Here is a 22,732-nt window from a genome sequence, read left to right as displayed (position 1 = left end):
CTGAGAAGGGTAGTAAAGGGGCCCCGTATTGGATGGATTCAGAAGGAAATACTTTGGCCTTGATGCAATCAACGCATTATTGTTCATATCTCGCTCATTTTCCCTAATGATTTTTCAGATTTTTCCCCTGCAAAATCATCTGTGGCACGACTGCGTGATCAAAATATGAAGGTAATTTCAGATTAAGCCGACGTATGCAGGGTTTACTGTGAATGCAGTCTCCGCTGACGGGGAACATTGCCTTTAAATGTAATCATGCTGTAACGCTGATCATCAGCGCTACGGATTGAATTCAGCGCTTAATCACACTAGCTGTGAAATTTTTTGGAAAACAGAAACAATATTCCCAAGATATAATTGATTGTGAGTGACAAGGGAAAACACTTGTTTAAAGCGTCTTTCGTACCCCCCCCCCCCCCCCCCCCCCCACCCCCCACCCTCCGAGGGTGTATGCTAATTATACATTCCTTAATGGGAATTATTAGATTTAACACTTATGCTTCAGCACTAGGCTAGAGTTCCTCGTCAGAATCAGATGGAAATGACTAGCGAGAAGTGTTTTCCAAAGCTCTACTAAGAGGAGCTGTCTGAATGTCATTCAAAACACCAGTGGTGCTGAGAGAAGGGGTCAGATATTATGAGAGAGCGAGAGAGAGAAAGCCATGAATAGTTAAATAATATTTGAGGAAAAAAGGAACGAAAATCCTGTGTCTGCAATTGCTGCATGGTGATGGGTTTGCTTCGCTACCATGACGGTTTCAATTTTCTGTAATGGTGTCTGCTGTATGTACTGTAGCACCCGCATGGCAATGTGAAGGAGTGTTTCACAGTCACATGATGAAGAGAAAGAGGGAGAGAAAGAGAGAGATGGATTTACAATCTCGATGAAATGCTTCACTGATGGACAGATAGCAACCATTAGGAAGTAATTTACAACCCAGAGAGGGAGAGAAAGGAAATCTTATGATTAGCATTATGAATTATTTATACAAGGGTTTCAATTCTTCAGATAGAGGGAACTTATTCCTGCTGGAAAAAGGCTGCTGTCTCCCTTTGTACTTGATTGGACTAATGATTTAGGAGCTAGACCACACACGCACAACCATACACTTGCTTGCACGCACACATACACACACACGCGCACACAGTCACTTGTTCACCGAGGAGCAACAATCCCCAGCTGTGGTTTATTAAATTGATATTCATAGTCCACATAGTCCCAGAACATCTTGAAGATATGACAGTAATGATGGAGAAGAGCTTTTTCAATTCAAAACAATGTTTCCATTGCACATCGAAATTCTCAGAGCAGGGCGATTGCTACTGAATTCAGCAACTCTCTTGGTCCTTCACTGTTAATGTTATACAACAGGAGCAACACAGAGCTACTAGAGGTCTTTCTACCTGGAGTCGCTAGGGGGCCAAGGCATCATGGGCAACAGACAGTTCCAGGGAGCCATGGCAACAGCAGACTCATATACTGAGTGCACAAAACATTAGGAGCACCTTTCCATGACAGACTGACCAGATTAATCTAGGTGAAAGCTATGATCACTTATTGATGTCACTTATTAAATCCACTTCAATCTGTGTAGATAAAGGGGAGGAGACAGGTTAAACAATGATTTTTCTGTGGTGTAAAGTACTTGAGTAGTATTTTTACTTAAGTAGTTTTTTGGGGTATCTGTACTTTACTATTTATATTTATATAACTTTTACTAAAGAAAATTATGTACTTTTTACTCCATACATTTTCCCTGATACCCAAAAGTACTCGTTACATTTTGAATGCTCAGAAGGACAGGAAAATGGTCCAATTCACACACTTATCAAGAGAACATCCCTGGTCATCCCTACTGCCTCTGATCTGGCGGCCTCACTAAACACATGCTTTGTTTGTAAATTATGTCTGAGTGTTGGAGCATGCCCCTAGCTATCTGTAAATTTAAAAAACAAGAAAATTATGCCGTCTGGTTTGCTTAATATAAGACATTTGAAACTATTATACTTTTACTTTTGATACTTAAGTATATGTTTGCAATTACATTTACTTTTGATACTTAAGTATATTTAAAACCAAATAGTTTTAGACTTTTACTCAAGTAGTATTTTACTGGGTGACTTTCACTTTTACTTGAGTCATTTTCTATTAAAGTATCTTTACCTTTACTCAAGTATAACATTTGGGTACTTTTTTCCACCACTGTGATTTTTAAGGCTTGAGACAATTGAGACATGGATTGTGTATGTGTGCCATTCAGAGGGTGAAGTTAAGTGCCTTTAAACGGGGTATGGTAGTACAGTAACTACCAGGCGCATAGGTTTAAGTATGTCAAGAACTGCAATACTGCTGGATTTTTTTACCGTGTGTATCAAGAATGGTCCACCACCCAAAGGACATCCAGCCAACTTGACACAATGGTGGGAAGCATTGGAGTCAACATGGGCCAGCATCCCTGTGGATGCTTTCGATACCTTGTAGAGTCCATGCCCCGATGAATTGAGGATGTTATGAGGGCAAAAGGGGTTGCAACTCAATATTAGGAAGATGTTCTGAATGTTTTGTACACTCGGTGTAATAGGTACTCTGCATCAGGCTGCGACGCCATGGAGAATAGAGACATCAACACAACAAGAGAGAGAGAATAGAGCGAGACAGATATGGAGGGAGACGAAGCCAGATAAAAGAGGGATGATGAGGGGAAGGCAGATAGGTCATCTTTTGAAAGGTTGTCCTCATCTCACTGCAGAGAAGCAAGCAGAGAACGACACCTCTGGCTGCTGGGAGTCTGAAAGGTGTTTTTCCTCCTCTACCCCCTCCATCAGTCCAACTCTACAAACCAGACGCCCCTCCTCAAACCCAACCCAACGCCTCTCCACCTCAATCCAGCGTCCTTAGCTTCAGCCTCACCCCCACCTCCAGGGGGATTATTCAGGCTTACACGGCCGTGCTGCGACCCAGCAGAGGGAAGGACGTGGGCATGCCACAGCTCTGCTCTAGCCGCCTGAGCCCCTGGATACTTCTCAGGCCCAGCTCTGGCTGTGTGTGAGTCCGGCCCTCGCGGGGCATGGTTGTGGTGGCCTGGGCCTGCAGGGAGAGGGGCTCCGTGGGGAGGGTGTTGTGGTTGAGGTCCATGGTAGACAGCAGGTGCCCCAGGGAGTCCCAGCGTCGGGCAGTGGGCATGCGGATCAGGGAGGAGTAGCCCCGCTCTGAGAACACTGTGACCGGAAGAGTCTTGGAGGTCTCAGTCTCCTGCTGCTCCAGCCTGGAGGTCCGGGAGGAGGGCTTGATGTTTGTGCCCCCCCGGCTGTCAGCCAGCACCTCACAGTAGGGAGGAGGGGGGTCCTCCATCAGAACAGCCTCCTCATAGCAGGGGGGCTTTCCAAACACGTCAGTCTCTGGGGAGGAAACAGACAAACGTGTACAGTATGTTAGTTTCCCCTTAACAATGTAAAGTGCCGTTGGCATTGAAAAAGCTTAATATAAACCAAATCCATCATTATTATCAAATGCTACTTTACCATGGCTTATTAGGCCATGGTATTGTCAGTGTTTAGGTCTAAAGGTAGACCTTCGGGATCCTGTGGAAAGGGTTGTGTGGGTGTTTATCATTGCTAAGCTGACTCCTGCTGGCTATTACATCATGTTAATGTAGCAGTAGCTTCACTGACGCCTCAGTCATCTCAAATGGCTGACTATACATCTAAAGTTACTGATACCACTGCCAAGTCCAACTCCTACACTGACAGCTCTGCCTTTAAACTGTGAATCATGTGGAACACAGGTTGAGCGCTGAGCATTCCATTGATGAGTACAGTAGCCGACAATAAAGGCTTCTTTGATGACTCAATTCGGACTCTGTGCATTTTGAAGTACTGAATGGCTTCACACACGTGCACACATTCACACACACACAGTGTAAAGAGAGCTTAATGAGATATTTGTTCTGACAGAAACATTCAAGCCACAAGTCGGAGGCTAATTTACTGATGTATTCAGCACAATCATCTGGATTCACTCCCTTCAAAGAGAAACCCCACAGGAACAGAACAGGTGTGACACAGAGAGAGGGACCTGTAAAAGATGGAATGAGAGTAGAGGCGAGCGGGTAGATAGACACTGTAGGGCCGAACCGAGCCAAGCCTGTACTAGTGTTCAGTGTGAATTAGACAATTCATTCTGAAAGCACTGTGCATTTCTTTGCAGGGGAAACAAATCATTGAGAGCTTGGGACTATAAGGTTCTATCTGCATTTTTTTGTCCAAATGGAGTTATTGTTCTGTTCAATGTTCTCTACACATATCGTTTTCTAAATACCCCACTTCATGTTTTTAATTAAGTTCAAAAGAATACAAGAAAAAATTGCTGACACCATTCAAACCGATAAAGGTTCAGAACTTTCTTTTTACAGATAGAGCCTTGTGCTCGTCATGTTGATTGTAATGAAAGTATCATCAATATATTCTTGTTTTGGGCTTTTGATCATCCCTGAATGTAGAACATTTATTTTAACTCTGTTTTTTCTCTTTGAAAACAGGTATCACTGCAATTGATACATAACACATAGTAAGCATGCTTTGATATGACAAACAGTCAGGTAGCACGAGGCAATAACATGAAATCTGTCAAATAATTAGTGGGCGGTAAAGTACATTCAACTGTATGAAGTGTTCACGCCTCCAGGGTTTACCATATAGGGACGGCTTCCTTTCGAATTACGTCATGTGAGGTTAGTACAGTTGAGACGTCATAGGTTATTCACGCCTGGAAACTCTGATACACTTGTGGTTTGAACAACAGAATACAAGTCAGAGATAAGGATGTGGAGAAAACGGGTGCAGTAATATCTCCTTGGACTCTGACTACTCGGTGATGAATCTGGAGGGTTGTAAATGTAGCTAGCTAGGCTAATAACAATGACACACTCTCTGACCACACCTCTGGAGTACTTTATTTGTAGTGCTTTGACAGTGCTACTTCCTCCAGTGTGGAAACCCAGGCTGATAAAGGGAGAGGTACTACTAATCATAAACTCAATTTTCCAGCCCGCATCTCTTTCAAAGACTACCCACAGCCTTTCTATACTATATAATGGGAGAACCTCAATTGCATACTCCACTCGTCCGCTCTCCTCGCCTCCTCCTCAAAACTCAACGGAGGAAGCAATTCGCTACACCCGCTAAAAATGTGTATGTGACAAATAAAATGTGATTAGATTTGAGGAGAAGGTCAGAGAGGTGGGACCATTGGCTTTCTCATCCACTGAGATTTAAGGAGGCAAGGAGAGAAGATGCGAGGAGAATGCAGTTGAGATTCTCCCTATATATTCCAGGAAGCCATACAACTTTGCACAGAATTTTTTCCAATGGAAGAAATGTTGCTGCTCTCTAAAAACACGACAACTGATTGATGTCAAGGATATGGAATGTGTGATATGCAAATCCTCCACAGCATGTGTTGGATTCCTCCAATGGCATTGAGGAATACACCACCTCAGTCATCGGCTTCGTCAATAAGTGCATCGATGACGTCGTCCCCACAGTGACTGTACGTACATATCCCAACCAGAAGCCATGGATTACAGGCAACGTCCGCATCGCGCTAAGGGCCAGAGCTGCTGCTTTCAAGGAGCGGGAGACTAATCCAGACACTTATAAGAAATCCCACTATGCCTTCAGACGAACCATCAAACAATTAAAGCGCCAATACAGGATAAAGATTGAATCCTACTACACTGGCTCTGACGCTCGTCGGATGTGGCAGGGCTTGAAAACTATTACAGCCTACAAAGGGAAACCCAGACGCGAGCTGCCCAGTGACGGCGAGCCTACCAGACGAGTTAAATGCCTTTTATGCCTGCTTCGAGGCAAGCAACACTGAAGCATGCATGAGAGCACCAGCTGTTCTGGATGACTGTGCGATAACTCTCTCAGTAGCCGATGTGAACAAAACCTTTTAAACAGGTCAACATTCACAAAGCCTCTGGCCCAGACAGATTACCAGGGCGTGTACTCAAAGCATGTGCGGACCAACTGTCAAGTGTCTTCACTGACATTTTCAACCTCTCCCTGGCCGAGTCTGTAATACCTACATGTTTCAAGCAGACCACCATAGTCCCTGTGCCCAAGGAAGCGGCGGTAACCTGCCTAAATGATTACCGACCCGTGGCACTCAAGTCGGTAGCCATGAAGTGCTTTGAAAGGCTGGTCATGGCTCACATCAACAGCATCATCCCGGACACCCTAGACCCACTCCAATTCGCATACTGCCCCAACAGATCCACAGATGATGCAATCGCACTCCACACTGCTCTTTCTCACCTGGACAAAAGGAACACCTATGTGAGAATGCTGTTCATTGACTACAGCTCAGCATTCAACACCATAGTGCCCACGAAGCTCATCACTTAGCTAAGGACTCTGGGACTAAACACCTCCCTCTGCAACTGGATCCTGGACTTCCTGACGGGCCGCCCCCAGGTGGTAAGAGTAGGCAACAACACTTCAGCCACACTGATCCTTAACACTGGGGCCCTCAGTACTTAGTCCCCTCCTGTATTCCCTGTTCACCCACGACTGGGTGGCCAAACACGACCCCATTAAGTTTGCTGATGACACAACAGTGGTAGGCCTGATCACCGACAACGATGAGATGGCCTATAGGGAGGAGGTCAGAGGACTTGCAGTGTGGTGCCAGGATAACAACCTCTCCCTCAATGTGAGCAAGACAAAGGAGCTGATTGTGAACTACAGGAAAGGTGGGCCGAACAGGCCCCCATTGCATCGACGGGGCTGTAGTGGATCGGGTCGAGAGTTTCATGTTCCTTGGTGTCCACATCACCAACGAACTATCATGGTCCAAACATACCAAGACAGTCGTGAAGAGGGCATGACAAAACCTTTTCCCCCTCAGGAGACTGAAAAGATTTGGCATGGGTCCTCAGATCCTCAAAAGGTTCTACAGCTGCACCCTTGAGAGCATCCTGACTGGTTGCATCACCGCCTGGTATGGCAACTGCTCAGCATCTGACCGTAAGGCGCTACAGATGGTAGTGCGTACGGCTCAGTACATCACTGGAGCCAAGCTTCCTCCCATCCAGGACCTATATAATAGGCCATGTCAGAGGAAAGCCCATACAATTGTCAGAGACTCCAGTCACAGACTGTTTTCTCTGCTACCGCACGGCAAGCGGTAACGGAGCGCCAAGTCTAGGACCAAAAGGCTCCTCAACAGCTTCTACCCCCAAGCCATAAGATTACTGAACAATTCATAAAATCGCCAACGGACAATTTACATTGACACCCCCCCCCCCCCACCTTTGTACACTTCTGCTACTCTCTGTTTGTTTGTTACCTATGCATATTCACTTCGCCCCCACCTACATGTATGGATTACCTCAACTAGCCTTTACCCTCCCACACTGACTCGGTACCGGTGCCCCATGTATATAGCCTCATTATTGTTACGGATCCCTCTGGAACTTTCATTACGCACACCTGTCCCCTATTCCCACTGATTAGTACGTGTATGCGTGTGCCCTTTGTTTCTTGGTCTTCATCCCTGTGCCTTTACAAGGCACACCATAATGTGGGTACAATACAATACCCTATTACGCATTCCTGCGCCTGTCTCCCGAATCATTTATGCCGACGTGACAGTTGTTATTCTTATTGTGTTACTTTTTACTTTAGTCTACTTGGTAAATACTTTCTTCTTCTTGACCTGCACTGTTGGTTAAGGGCTTGTAAGTAAGCATTTCAAGGTAAAGTCTAAACTTCTTGTATTTGGCGCATGTGACAAATAAAGTTTGATTTGAAGTGTTGTCATGGTGGCACTGATCTGCTATGTACAGTTGCCTTCAAACAGTTTGGAAAATTCCAGAAAATGATGTCATGGCTTTAGATGCTTCTGATAGGTTAATTGACATCATTTGAGTCAATTGGAGGCTTACCTTCAAACTCCGTGCCTCTTTGCTTGACATCATGGGAAAATCAAAAGAAATCAGCCAAGACCTCAGAAAAACAATTGTAGACCTCCACAAATCTGGTTCATCCTTGGGAGCAATTTCCAAATGCCTGAAGGTACCACGTTCATCTGTACAAACAACAGTACGCAAGTATAAACACCATGGGACCACACAGCCATCATACCGCTCAGGGAGAAGATGCATTCTGTCTCCTAGAGATGAACGTACTTTGGTGCGAAAAGTGCAAATCAATCCCAGAACAACAGCAAAGGACCTTGTGAAGATGCTGGAGGAAACAGGTACAAAAGTATCTATATCCACAGTAAAACACGTCCTATATCAACATAACCTGAAAGGCCGCTCAGCAAGGAAGAAGCCACTGCTCCAAAACAGCCATAAAAAATCCAGACTACGGTTTGCAACTGCACATGGGGACAAAGATTGTACTTTTTGGGGAAATGTTCTCTGGTCTGATGAAACAAAAAAAGAACTGTTTGGCCATAATGACCATCGCTATGTTTGGAGGAAAAACGGGGAGGCTTGCAAGCAGAAGAACACCATCCTAACCATGAAGCACAGGGGTGGCAGCATCATGTTGTGGGGGTGCTTTGCTGCAGGAGGGATTGGTGCACTTCACAAAATAGATGGCATCATGAGGGAGGAAAATTATGTGGATATATTGAAGCAACATCTCAAGACATCAGTCAGGATGTTAAAGCTTGGTCGCAAATGCATCTTCCAAATGGACAATGAGCCCAAGCATACTTCCAAAGTTGTGGCAAACTGGCTTAAGGATAACAAAGTCAAGGTACTGGAGTGGCCATCACAAAGCCCTGACCTCAATCCATTAGAAAATGTGTGGGCAGAACTGAAAAAGCGTGTGCGAGCAAGGAGGCCTACAAACCTGACTCAGTTACATCAGCTCTGTCAGGAGGAATGGGCCAAAATTCACCCAACTTATTGTGGGAAGCTTTTGTAAGGCTACCTGAAACGTTTGACCGAAGATAAACAATTTAAAGGCAATGCTACCAAATACTAATTAAGTGTACAGTCGTGGCCAAAAGTTTTGAGAATGACACCAATATTAATTTTCACAGTCTGCTGCCTCAGCTTGTATGTTGGCAATTTGCATATACTCCAGAATGTTATGAAGAGTGATCAGATGAATTGCAATTAATTGCAAAGTCCCTCTTTGCCATGCAAATGAACTGAATCCCAAAAACATTTCCACTGCATTTCAACCCTGCCACAAAAGAACCAACTGACATCATGTCAGTGATTCTCTCGTTAACACAGGTGTGAGTGTTGACGAGGACAAGGCTGGAGATCACTCTGTCATGCTGATTGAGTTCGAATAACAGACTGGAAGCTTCAAAAGGAGGGTGGTGCTTGGAATCATTGTTCTTCCTCTGGGAACCATGGTTACCTGCAAGGAAACACGTGCCAACATCATTGCTTTGCACAAAAAGGGATTCACAGGCAAGGATATTGCTGCCAGTAAGATTGCACCTAAATCAACCATTTATCGGATCATCAAGAACTTCAAGGGCAGCGGTTCAATTGTTGTGAAGAAGGCTTCAGGGCGCCGAAGAAAGTCCAGCAAGCTCCAGGACCGTGTCCTAAAGTTGATTCTGCTGCGGGATCGGAGCACCACCAGTACAGAGCTTGCTCAGGAATGGCAGTAGGCAGGTGTGAGTGCATCTGCACGCACAGTGAGGCGAAGACTTTTGTAGGATGGCCTGGTGTCAAGAAGGGCAGCAAAGATGTCACTTCTCTCCAGGAAAAACATCAGGGACAGACTGATATTCTGCAAAAGGTACAGGGATTGAACTGCTGAGGACTGGGGTAAAGTCATTTTCTCTGATGAATCCCCTTTCCGATTGTTTGGGGCATCCGGAAAAAAGCTTGTCAGGAGAAGACAAGGTGAGCGCTACCATCATTCCTGTGTCATGCCAACAGTAAAGCATCCTGAGACCATTCATGTGTGGGGTTGCTTCTCAGCCAAGGGAGTGGACTCACTCACAATGTTGCCTAAGAACACAGCCATGAATAAAGAATGGTACCAACACATCCTCCGAGAGCAACTTCTCCCAACCATCCAGGATCAGTTTGGTGAGGAACAGTGCCATTTCCAGCATGATGGAGCACCTTGCCATAATGCAAAAGTGATAACTAAGTGGCTCGAGGAACAAAACATCGATAATTTGGGTCCATGGCCAGGAAACTCCCCAGACCTTAATCCCATTGAGAACTTGTGGTCAATCCTCAAGAGGCGGGTGGACAAACAAAAACCCACAAATTCTGACGAACTCCAAGCATTGATTATGCAAGAATGGGCTGCCATCAGTCAGGATGTGGCCAAAAGTTAATTGGCAGAATGCCAGGACGGATTGCAGAGGTCTTGAAAAAGAAAGGTCAACACTGCAAATATTGACTCTTTGCATCAACGTCATGTAATTGTCAATAAAAGCCTTTGATACTTATGAAATGCTTGTAATTATACTTCAGTATTCCATAGTAACATCTGACAATCATATCTAAGACACTGAAGCAGCAAACTTTGTGGAAATTAATATTTGTGTCATTCTCAAAACTTTTGGCCACGACTGTACATGCCCTGTATGTGTCCACATATTCACAACAAATTACACTATAGTTTTTATGATCTCTTTTTCCACTACACATTCATAATGCCCTGCTTTGGTCTCTAATATTAGTTCCAGCCGCTATATGTATGAATAAAAATGACTTCCATACAGTAACAATAGAGGCCCAGAACACTAGGAGATGAAAGGAGTGTTTCATGTGCTGCGCCAGGCGGCTGTTTGTTTCCAGTGTCAGCAATGCCTCCAAACCTAGAGAGAGCCACAGGTGCAGAGGGCTGGCAGGGCCGTGGAGGAGTATGGAGGGTGGTGGAATGGCAGGGGGGGACAAGGCTCAGGGACTATCCAGAGGGGAGCCACCTTCTAAGGGGACAAGATTGCTAATCTCAGCCTCCGTGACCCTGGGGCTCCGGGGCCCACATCTGCCGCCAAGGACAGCCCCTATGACGCAAGCACAACAGCAGCTGCATGGAGGAAGGTATTATTGGAAAAAGTCCTTTCCAATGCTGGAGGCCTATGGATCTCAGCATGAGGAAACGGCAATAAAAAAAAATACATTTTATGTCCTGGAGCTATAATGACATTTGGGGGAGGATATCCCCATTTTTCGACCACTCTGAGGTGCACCCCTTAACCAGCCTGTCCTTGCTGCCTTGGTACTGAGTTCCTCTGTCTGGCTGTTGTACTTGCTAGCCCTCTCTGTCTACTTCAATGGCTTCTGCTAGCCTACCTTTCATGCCACTGACTGACTGTCACGCCGTTAGCGCCAACTAAGTGTCGAGCTGCTAGCAGTCTCTGTCATTGCGCTGGCTGCTGTGCTGCCAACTCTACCACTGCTCTGCCTACACACCGCCTACTCTACAGCGCTAACTGTCACCATGTCACCCACGAAGGAACACAGCTACAGATACAACAAGAGCCTTCAGCAAACCTTCATAGTTACTGCTGTCATGCCTGTAGCATGTAATGTACAGACAACTGCAGGTGTCTCCTGGGTTATGCGCTTTGTGTGTTTATATTGCTCATATTGAACTGGAAAAATAGCTGTAAAGAGGTTGCATGGTAAGCACCAGAAACAAAGAGCTAAATCAAACTTTTTTTGTTGTATTTGTCACATGCGCCAAATACAACAGGTGTAGACCTTATAGTGAAATGCTTACTTACTTCCTAACCAACAATGCAGTTTTAAGAAAAATAAGTATTTGGTAAAAAAATAGATAAGTAAAAAACAAAAATAACAAATAGTTAGTTGCAGTAAAATAAGAGTAGCGAGGCTATATACACAGGCTACCGGAACAGACTCTATGTGCGGGGGCAAAGGTTAGTCGAAGTAATTGAGGTAATATGTACATGTAGGTAGAGTTAAAGTGACTATGCACAGATAATAACCAGAGAGTAGCAGCAGCGTAAAATAGGGGGTGGGGGGGACAATGCAAATAGTCTGGGTAGCCATTTGATTAGCTGTTCAGGAGTCTTATGGCTTGGGGGTAGAAGCTGTTAAGAATCCTCTTGGACCTAGACTTGGCACTCTGGTGCCGCTTGCCGTGCGGTATTAAAGATAAGTCTATGACTTGGGTGGCTCGACGATTTTTAGGGCCTTCCTCTGACATGGCCTAGTATACAGGTCCTAGGTGGCAGGAAGCTTGGCCCCAGTGATGTACTGGGCCATACGCACTACCCTCAGTATGTGCGTTACGGTCGGATGCCGAGCAGTTGCCATACCAGGCAGTGATGCAACCAGTCAGGATGCCCTCGATGGTGCAGCTGTAGAACCTTTTGAGGATCTGAGGACCCATGCCAAATCTTTTCAGTCTCCTGAGGGGGAATAGGCTTTGTAGTGCCCTCTTCACCGCTGCCTTGGTGTGTTTGGACCATGATAGTTTGTTGGTGATGTGGACACCAAGGAACTTGAAGCTCTCAACCTGCTCCGTTACAGCCCTGTCGATGAGAATGGGGTTGTGCTTGGTCCTCCTTTTCCTGTAGTCCACAATCATCTCCTTTGTCTTGATCACGTTGAGGGAGAGGTTGTTATCCTGGCACCACACGGCCATGTCTCTGACCTCCTGCCTAAAGGCTGTCTCATTGTTGTCGGTGATCAGACCTACCACTGTTGCAAAGTTAATGATGGTGTTGGAGTCGTGCCTGGCCATGCAGTCATGGGTGAACAGAGAGTACAGGAGGGGACTGAGCATGCACCCATGAGGGGACTCCATGTTGAGGATCAGCGTGGCAGATGTGTTGTTACCTACCCTTACCACCTGGGGGCAGCCCGTCAGGAAGTCCAGGATCCAGTTGCAGAGGGATGTCTTTAGTCCCGGAGTCCTTAGCTTAGTGATGAGCTTTGAGGGCACAATGGTGTTGAACGCTGAGCTGTAGTCAATGAATAGCATTCTCACGTAGGTGTTATTTTTGTCCAGGTGGGAAAGGGTAGTGTGGAGTGCAATAGAGATTGCATCATCTGTGGATATGTTGGGGCGGTATGCAAATTGGAGTGGGTGTAGGGTTTCTGGGATAATGGTGTTATTGTGAGCTATGACCAGCCTTTCAAAGCACTTCATTGCTACAGACGTGAGTGCTACGGGTCAGTAGTCATTTAGGCAAGTTACCTTAGTGTTCTTGGGCACAGGGACTATGGTGGTCTGCTTGAAACATGTTGGTATTACAGACTCAGTCTGGGACAGGTTAAAAATGTCAGTGAAGACACTTACCAGTTGGTCAGCGCATGCTCGGAGTGCACGTCCTGGCAATCCGTCGGGCCCCGCGGCCTTGTGAATGCTGACCTGTTTAAAGGTCTTACTCACATCGGCTAAGGAGAGTGTGATCAAACAGTCGCATGGAACAGCTGATGCTCTCGTGCATGTTTCAGTGTTGCTTGCCTCGAAGCGAGCATAGAAGTAATTTAGCTTGGTTGAAGTGTGTATGATTCAAAGTACTGCAGTCTAATCTTAATTAGTCATAGTGTGTGTGTGTGCGTGCGTGCATCTGTGTGGTAGAATATTCAAAGCCGTAAAGAAAAGTACTGTATCGGTACATTACCTTGAGGGGAGGCCCAGCTGCCCTGTGGGAGGGAGTGAAGAATGTGCATTGGAGGGGAGAGGGTCAGCGGGGGGCAGAAATGGAGGGGCTCTCTGGTGGGGGGTTCCCTTCCCAACCCCCCTGGGCCCAGGCACTCCAATGGCTCCATCTCCAAGGCCCTCAGACACTGCTCCCTCAGACTCTCCTCCCTCCTCTTCTTCAGACGCCGCTGGACGAAGCTACAGAAGCAGCACAGCATGACGATGAGAGCCCACACCAGCCAGAACCCAGCAAAGCAGGCCAGGAATGTGTATGTGCCCTGGGACATCACCATGGTGATGAGAAACTAGTTGACTTGGCACTACCGAGGTGCGTGAAATGAGGAGCCAACTGGACTGGAGATACGTTAAATCAAATAGCACTGACTGTCACTGAGGAGACGGGAAAACATTTAAGTTAAAGACAGGGCTCCAGTTTCCAGAGGAGTTTGGTTGAATGTGTAGTCTTCTGTTGATTTATAGTCATCTTATATCAGTGTGACAGCTGATGTCTCAGATCAGCCCTGATGACAGTGTACATGATCCCTGTTAAAATGACCGGCTGTCCAGTGTCTTCATACCCACACAACAACACCCACACCAACAGTACTGTCTCAGAGGCGCTTCTGTAGTCCAAAGGCCAGGTGTGATCAGTTGTTTTCCAGCCTGCTGGTCACTGCAGATCAGATGTTCTATGGTTCTTTACAGGTAAAACAAGGTCATCTACATTCTCCATGCAGTCTCACTGCAAAACACATTGTCTAAATCACATCCACTGTCCAGGTATCCTGAAAAAACACAGCTTAATAAAAACACAAATAAACACAGAGCACTGCTCCTCCTTCCCACTGATATTGAAGGCCTGCTCTTCTCCCCAGCAGGCAGACTGAGAGGGCCCTCTGAGGGGTGAGGTCTGGGTGGGAGTCAGGCAGAGCAGTGCCACGTGACGCCCCCGGTCCGTCCCACAACTGCCTCCTCCAGGACACCGGTCCAGGCCCAGGGGTTCTGTACACTCCTGCGGAGTTCTGAGCGCTTCCGTGGGGTTCTACTTGGTTCTGCGTCCCCCCTCTGGCACCCGGATCCCCAGACTATGGGTTCTGATGGGTTCTGGCACCTCAGAACTCCAGAGGACTCACAACGTCACGCTGCTCAACAAAGGGAGAGAGGGAGGAGAGAGGGCAGAGGGGACAATCATTATCAATTATGAAATACGCCCAAAAAATGGGCCTGTCTGGTAAGTGATCTCAAATGTTCAAGCATCATTATGATGGTGACCTCAGGGGGTGAGTATCAGTTTCACACATCAGAGAGGAAGGAGCAGAACCCTACATGGATCTCATGGGGAAAACAGGGCCCTTTGTGTGGGCCCCAATACGGCTGACCTCAACATAGCAGGTCATTCTCTGTCCCCACATGCCACACCCACACTCAGGGTGCACTAGCTGGGACAGTACTCAATGGAATCACTGGACCTGACCAGAAATTATAGTTATAACTAGGCCATGACGTTTTTCCCCAACCAGGAAAAAATATGGAAATACTCTGGATCTTAGTCGCTCCTAACTTGTGCCCAGAGTTCTAACTGGTCAGGTTACATGGTCAGGAAAAACTCCAGGCCCTATATACTGAATCTTATAGACTGAGTTGTTGATACCTCTAGTAAACGTTCTAGTCGTGCCACTCTCCTCACTATCACATCACATTAGAGCATTTGCAATCTGGCCTTGGCCTCCATACACCCACAGAATAATAACACCCAGACTCTTATTGTCATGACTTTCTTAGAGGTGGATAAATTCCTTCGTTTACGGGTCATTGGCCTTGCTCTTTTATCTTGTATATCTCCGATGATTATCATACTTTAACACCCAGAGGTGGCATAATGCATGTCATTTGAGAAATGGATGGATGACTTATAGAATGGTGGTTAGGAAGGAGAAAGGAAAGAGTGATTCCCTCATAACATCTCCAAACCTATGGAACCAATGGAAGTGTCTTGTTGTCCCTTTCTCTGATGTTACTACCTGGCACACCTCCTGACTGTGACTCAGCATGATCATGGATAGGGCTGGAGTAAGAAGCTGTGGTTTGGTAAGGTTACACCACTCTACCCCAAGCTTCCTAGATTCCTCTCCTTAATCTCTCCTCTTACCTCCTTCTCCTCAGGTAGTTTATTGGAGGGTGACTGTGACACAAGCTGTCATCACATTTCACTTAATATACAGCATGACTAGTCCAATCTCAGCGTGTGTGCCCTGCCCCGGTGCAATCTACACAAGAGTTAATGGCTGATAGACTCCTATATTACCCATTTGAGTCACGCACTGTAAAGCATCGACACCTATTCTCATGTAATAACCCAACACAGCTGTTCACTGAAACCCCTATTATGATTCTGCCATTTGTTGGTTAGACTATACTCTGATTATTACACTGTAGCAGCCTAATACTGTTATATCTTGATACCTATTACATCTTGATATACAGTACACAAGAAAGTTCATGCAAATGCATTATATTCAATATCAAACATCCCACAAAAAAGGTAAATATTTAGAGGTTCATTAATTTGGAGAGATAATAATATGCAGATGTCCATGCTTGGAGAAACCACCCTGCATGCACCTGATGCCAACATAAACAGCTTTCCTATTGACTGATACTCGCCTTGCTCTCCTCTGTACACTGTAAAAAATTTTTTGGGGGAAATTCAGTCAAAATGACTTGTTTTATTAGCCAAGTCAACTAAAATTGCTAAATTTGTGTCACACCCTGATCTGTTTCACCTGTCCTTGTGATTGTCTCCACCCCCTCCAGGTGTCGCTTATTTTCCCTGGTGTATTTATCCCTGTGTTTCCTGTCTCTCTGTGCCAGTTCGTCTTGTATGTTCAAGTCAACAAGCGTGTTTTTTCCCCGTGCTCCTGCTTTTCTATTCTGTTCTACTAGTCCTCCCGGTTTTGACCTTTGCCTGTTTTCTGGACTCCGTACCCGCCTGCCTGACCATTCTGCCTGCCCTGACCTCGAGCCTGCCTGCCATTCTGTACCTCTGGAACTCTGAACTGGTTTTGACCTTTTGCCTGTCCATGACCATTCTCTTGCCTACCCTTTTTGGATTGTCAATAAACATCTTGGACTCTAACCATCTGCCTCCTGTGTCTGCATCTGGGTCTTGCCTTGTGCCCCCATAATTTGTTGAATTGACAAAAAATGTTACGTTGATTTGCTTTCAACCAGTGGTAGAAAAAGTACCCAATTGTCATACTTGAGTAAAAGTATAGATACCTTAATAGAAAGTTACACAAATAAAAGTGAGTCACCTAGTAAAATACTACAAGTATTTGATTCTAAATAAACTTAAGTATCAAAAGTAAATGTAATTGCTAAAATATACTTACGTATCAAAAGTAAAAATGTTAATAATTTCAAATAACTTATATTAAGCAAAGCAGATGCACCATTTCTTGTTTTTAAAATGTATGGACAGCCAGGGGTACACTTCAACACTAAAATGTAATTTACAAACGATGCATTTGTGTTTCGTGAGTCTGCCTAAATGCAGTTATACAACTTCCGCATTTAACCCAACCGCTCTGAATAAGAGTGGGCTGCTTTAATCGACGTCCACATCATCGGCGCCCGGGGAGCAGTTGCAGGTTAACTACCTTGCTCAAGGGCAGAACGGCAGATTTTCCCACCAGGGATTCAAACCAGCGACCTTTTGGTTCTTAACCACTACGCAACCTGCAGTTGTGTTGACTAAAAATGTCAAGTTAAGATAACTACAACGCGGGGCCTCCCGAGTGGCGGAGCGGTCTAAGGCACTGCATCGCAGTGTTAGCTGTGTCACTACAGATCCTGGTTTGATTCCAGGCTATGTCGCAGCTGGCCCTTGACCGGGAGACCCATGAGGCGGCGCACAATTAGCCCAGCGTCGTCCGGGTTAGGCACCCTGACAAGGTCACCAGATGTACAGTGTTTCCTCCGACACATTGGTGCGACTGGCTTCCGGGTTAAGCGAGCATTGTGTCAAGAAGCTGTGCGGCATGGCGGGGTCGTGTTTCGGAGGACACGCACGCCTCTCAACCTTCACCTCTCCCGAGTCCGTACGGGAGTTGCAGCGATGGGACAAGACTGTATGTAACTACCAATTGGATATCATAAAAATTGGTGAGAAAAGGGGGTAAAAAAATGTATACAAAAAAAATTATAAGATAACTACAATGTATGAAATTGTCTTACGTTAACTTATGAAATCAAGTTGAATCAGCTAAGAACTATGTGCTTACTTAGAAATTCAACCAAGAAGTAAAATCAACTGAAGCTACATAACAGTAGTGTTGACTGAAAATGTGTATTTTTTGGTTTAAACAGACAGCTCGGTGCATTCAACTTGTAAATACTTCTTACAAATACAAGTAGTGATGAAATCAATCTCTCCTCTACTTTGAGCCAGGATAGATTGACATGCATATTATTCATGTTAGCTATCCGTGAACATTTGTTGGCCAGCCATGCTGCCCTGTTCTGGGGCAATTGTCATTTTTCTAAGTCCCTCTTTGTGGCTCCTGACCACACAACTGGACAGTATTTGTATTTATTAAGGATCCCCATTAGCTGCTGCCAAGGCAGTGTGTGTAGAGTGCGTGTCTTATCATGTGTATCAAATCAAATTGTATTAGTCACATGCGCCGAATACAACAGGTGTAGTAGACCTTACAGTAAAATGCTTACTTACGAGCCCCTAACCAACAATGAGGTAGTATGTACATTTGAGGTAATATGTACATGTATGTAGAGTTATTAAAGTGACTATGCACAGATGACAACAGAGTAGCAGTGGTGTAAAGAGGGGGTGAGGGGATGACGACAATGCAAATTGTCTGGGTAGCCATTTGACCAGATGTTCAGGAGTTTTATGGCTTGCGGTTAGAAGCTGTTTAGAAGCCTCTTGGACCCAGACTTGGTGCTCCAGCACTGCTTGCCGTGCGGTAGCAGAGCGAACAGTCTATGACTAGGGTGGCTGGAGTCGTTGACAATTTTTAGGGCCTTCCTCTGAAACCACCTGGTATAGAGGTCCGGGATGGCAGGAAGCTTGGCCCCAGTGATGTACTGGGCCGTATGCACTACCCTCTGTAGTGCCTTGCGGTCGAAGGCCGAGCAGTTGCCATTCCAGGCAGTAATGGAACCAGTCAGGATGCTCTCGATGGTGCAGCTGTAGAACCTTTTGAGGATCTGAGGACCCATGCCAAATCTTTATAGTCTCCTGAGAGGGAATAGGTTTTTTCTTCATGACTTTCTTGGTGTGCTTGGACCATGTTAGTTTGTTGGTGATGTGGACACCAAGGAACTTGAAGCTCTCAACCTGCTCCACTGCAGCCCCAAACGATGAGAATGGGGGTGTGCTCGGTCGTCCTTTTCCTGTAGTCCACAATCATCTCCTTTTGTCTTGATAACGTTGAGGGAGAGGTTGTTGTCCTGGCACCACACGGCCAGGTCTCTGACCTCTTCCCTATAGGCTGTCTCGTCGTTGTCGGTGATCAGGCCTATCACTGTTGTGTCATCTGCAAATTGAATGATGGTGTTGGAGTCGTGCCTGGCCGTGCAGTCATGAGTGAACAGGGAGTACAGGAGGGGACTGAGCACGCACCCCTGAGGGGCCCTTGTGTTGAGGATCAGCGTTGGTACCTACCCTTACCACCTGGGGGCGGCCCGTCAGGAGGTCCAGGATCCAGTTGCAGAGGGAGGTGTTTAGTCCCAGGGTCCTTAGCTTAGTGATGAGCTTTGAGGGCACTATGGTGTTGAACACGTAACTGTAGTCAATGAACAGCATTCTCACATAGGTGTTATTTTTGTCCAGGTGGGAAAGGGCAGTGTGGAGTGCAATAGAGATTGCATCACCTGTAGATCTGTTGGTGCGGTATGCAAATTGGAGTGGGTCTAGGGTTTCAGGGATAATGGTGTTGATGTGAGCTATGACCAGCCTTTCAAAGCACTTCATGGCTACAGACGTGAGTGCTACAGGTCGGTAGACATTTAGGCAAGTTACCTTAGTGTTCATGGGCACAGGGACTATGGTGGTCTGCTTGAAACATGTTGGTTTTACAGACTCAGACAGGGAGAGGTTGAAAATGTCAGTGAAGACACTTGCCAGTTGGTCAGCGCATACTCGGAATACACGTCCTGGTAATCTGTTTGGCCCTGCTGGCTTGTGAATGTTGACCTGTTAAAAGGTCTTACTCACATTGGCTGCGGAGAGGGTGATCACACAGTCTTCCGGAACAGCTGATGCTCTCATGCATGTTTCAGTGTTACTTGCCTCAAAGCGAGCATAGAAGTAATTTAGCTCGTCTGGTAGGTTTGTGTCACTGGGCAGCTCTCGGCTGTGCTTCCCTTTGTAGTCTGTAGTAGTTTGCAAGCCCTGGCACATCCGATGAGCATCGGAGCCAGTGTAGTATGATTCGATCTTAGTCCTGTATTGACGATTTGCATCTAGTCAAACATCGAATCAAATAGCTACCCAGACTATTTGCATTGCTCCGTCCCCCCCTTTACACTGCTGCTACTCTCTGTTATCTATGCATAGTCACTTTAATAACTCTACCTACATGTACATATTACCTCAATTACCTCGACTAACCGGTGCCCCTGCACATTGACTCTGTAACGGTACCCACTGTATATAGCCTCACTATTGTTATTTCACTGCTGCTCTTTGTTCATTTGTTACTTTTATTTCTTATTCATATTTTTTTTTCTTAAACTACATTGTTGGTTAGGACTTGAAAGTAATATTTCACTGTAAGGTCTACTCAAATCAAAACTGTTGTATTCGGCGCATGTGACAAATATAATTTGATTTGATTTGAGTCATCCGTATACATAGACACGCTAGCTTTACTCAAGGCCAGTGGCATGTCATTAGTAAAAAGTAAGGGGCCTAGACAGCTGCCCTGGGGAATTCCTGATTCTACCGGAATTATGCTGGAGAGGCTTCCATTAAAAAACACCTCTGTGTTGTGTTAGACAGGTAACTCTTTATCCACAATATAGCAGGGGGTGTAAAGCCATACCACATACGTTTTTCCATCAGCAGACTATGATTGACGCTTCCCTATAAGCGTTAGCGTATAGCATTGTATCTGGTGAAACACAGAACTAAACATTACTGAGTGCACTGCCAGCTTTGAAACTGTCGAAAAAAAAGCTCACACGTGTAAGAGACAGATTGAAGCATAATGTTCCCTACTGAAATCTATATTATATAATTTCAAAGATTTTGTCATTTCTGAAACGTGTAATTTTCAAAGCAGTTGTTTCTACTGTATAGGAAGCTGACACAATTTAAAATTTTAAGGCAGCCTGGTAGCAAACTTTGGTAACTTGAAAAAATCAACAGTTTTGTTTTTCTGACTAGCAAATAGTTGTCCTCTCTTAGTAATTTGTCAAAACCACGTGTGTAGCTTTATTAGCACAACTAATACAAATATCAGTTGAAGCACATTGTTGTTCACTCAACAAGTTATTCAATCCAAATGTGTCAATTCCATTTGATTAAATTAACTCCACAAGTAATCCGGATTGGATTTGACATTAAATGTTAGAGCCTGGTAACACATTTTTGGTAAACTGAATCAACAAATACCATGTACACTCACTTTAAATGTTTTGTATAATCTATCTTGAAATGATAATGCCAGTGCCAAGTTTAACCAAAACGCATACGAGATGGACAATTAAAATGATGCAACAGATATGCAACACTTGTGACATAAAAACCTAACTGTCTTCTTTCTTTCGCATGCGCACCTGATGAATGTCAGGTAGGGAGACAGCGCGCCATTTCCATAAAATCTGACCATAAAAATGCAAATACAATTCGTTGTTTACCTTTGTTGCCAGGACGTCTCCTAGCTTCCTGATGGATCAGAAACACGACTCGCTCCGTTCCATTGAAATGTCAGTTGAGCGCACAGTTTATGACAGCAAGGAAATAGGTAAATCAAGGTGTTTCGGGTGTATTTATCAATAAAGTAAATACAGATTTCATAAAGTATTTTATGTTGCCTTGACCGCAATTTAAGTGAGTGATGCTACGCGTCCGTTCCACGCTAATTTCCTCTGGTTTCTTGGTATCGTCTTTAATGAACGATGTGCGGCAATCATGAGCGCGGTGTCGTGTTTAGTAATGAGGTCTGGATTATACCGTAGACTAGACTGTAGAGTAGACAGTAGTCTACATTCACCTTGGCAACCTGGCTCCTCCCTTCCTATCTATTTGTCGTATAGTCAGTCAATCTCTTCTCATTTCCCTCCATCGTAATCATCGTGACCCACACAATCAATGCGGATAGGGGTTTTCCAAGGACGCAGGACACAAGTGCGTAATTGTTGTTGTATTGTGGCTGAGGCGAAAGCGCACAAGTAGGCTACATTGAAAAGGTTAGAGTTTAATCTTTGACATAGCAGGGTATGATTATCTACCTTTTTTTGCTTTCTCACATTTACTTGAATAATATTTGGTGTGTTATTGTATAAATATGCTACCCCATTATCCAGACCTGCAAATGGCACATTTTGTATCCATATTTCACATAACAGGAGTCATCACACTGGCCAAAAACTGGTTGAATAACCTTTGTGTGCGTTTGGCCATGTGCTTTGTCCAGTGACTGTGTGGCTTTGTTTTAGGGTTGAATACTTTAGGGAGTTTAAAGACAAAGTTGTGAGCCCAATTATAAAACTTGATTCTGCTCATCTGCAATACATTGCATTGCTAACCTATGTAACACGCCATTGGAGAATCCCACTGTTCTTCAATGACTGAGAGAGCCAGCCCATTACATTACTCACCATATCCACTCTAACAATACAGCCATTGTGTGTTCATTGATCATTGTTTAACACTTGGTGTCTTTTGGGACACGTGTCGATTTAAATTGAGAGGTACGCCACACAATACAGCCTCAATATCCCCAGAACAATGCAATGAATTATCATTCAATCATAATTCTTTGTCAATAGTGGTTTGGCATTTTTCTGTAGATGGCTCTCTTTCAGAGAGCAGTCTTTTCCTGTGGTCCTGTCAGAAACCAACCTCTGTGGCCTCCTT

The 22,732-nt window shown here is 45.1% G+C and overlaps 1 protein-coding gene across 1 annotated transcript; it reads right to left on the bottom strand.

Moving 5' to 3' along the window:
• Window positions 1–428: 428 nt before the first annotated feature.
• Window positions 429–22,008, bottom strand: LOC129818198 (proline-rich protein 7-like). The gene is made up of 3 exons (XM_055873906.1): window positions 21,511–22,008; window positions 13,607–14,768; window positions 429–3,399 (listed from the first exon to the last, which is right to left on the bottom strand). The coding sequence occupies exons 2-3, from the start codon at window positions 13,917–13,919 to the stop codon at window positions 2,939–2,941; spliced, it is 774 nt and encodes a 257-aa protein (XP_055729881.1). The 5' UTR covers window positions 13,920–14,768; window positions 21,511–22,008; the 3' UTR covers window positions 429–2,938.
• Window positions 22,009–22,732: the final 724 nt, after the last annotated feature.

The sequence above is a fragment of the Salvelinus fontinalis genome, chromosome 2 (assembly GCF_029448725.1).
Source record: "Salvelinus fontinalis isolate EN_2023a chromosome 2, ASM2944872v1, whole genome shotgun sequence".
NCBI classification, from domain to species: Eukaryota; Metazoa; Chordata; class Actinopteri; order Salmoniformes; family Salmonidae; genus Salvelinus; species Salvelinus fontinalis.
The sequence above is the reverse complement of the archived record's forward strand: the minus strand, read 5'-3'. Positions and strand labels throughout refer to the sequence as shown.

Bases quoted from the DNA above. Each gene is read 5' to 3' on its own strand.
- LOC129818198 (XM_055873906.1), bottom strand. From the start codon at position 13,919: ATGGTGATGTCCCAGGGCACATACACATTCCTGGCCTGCTTTGCTGGG. The intron at 3,400-13,606 runs GTAATGTACCGA...TTTCCTCCCCAG, and splicing joins CAGCTGGGCCTCCCCTCAAG to AGACTGACGTGTTTGGAAAG.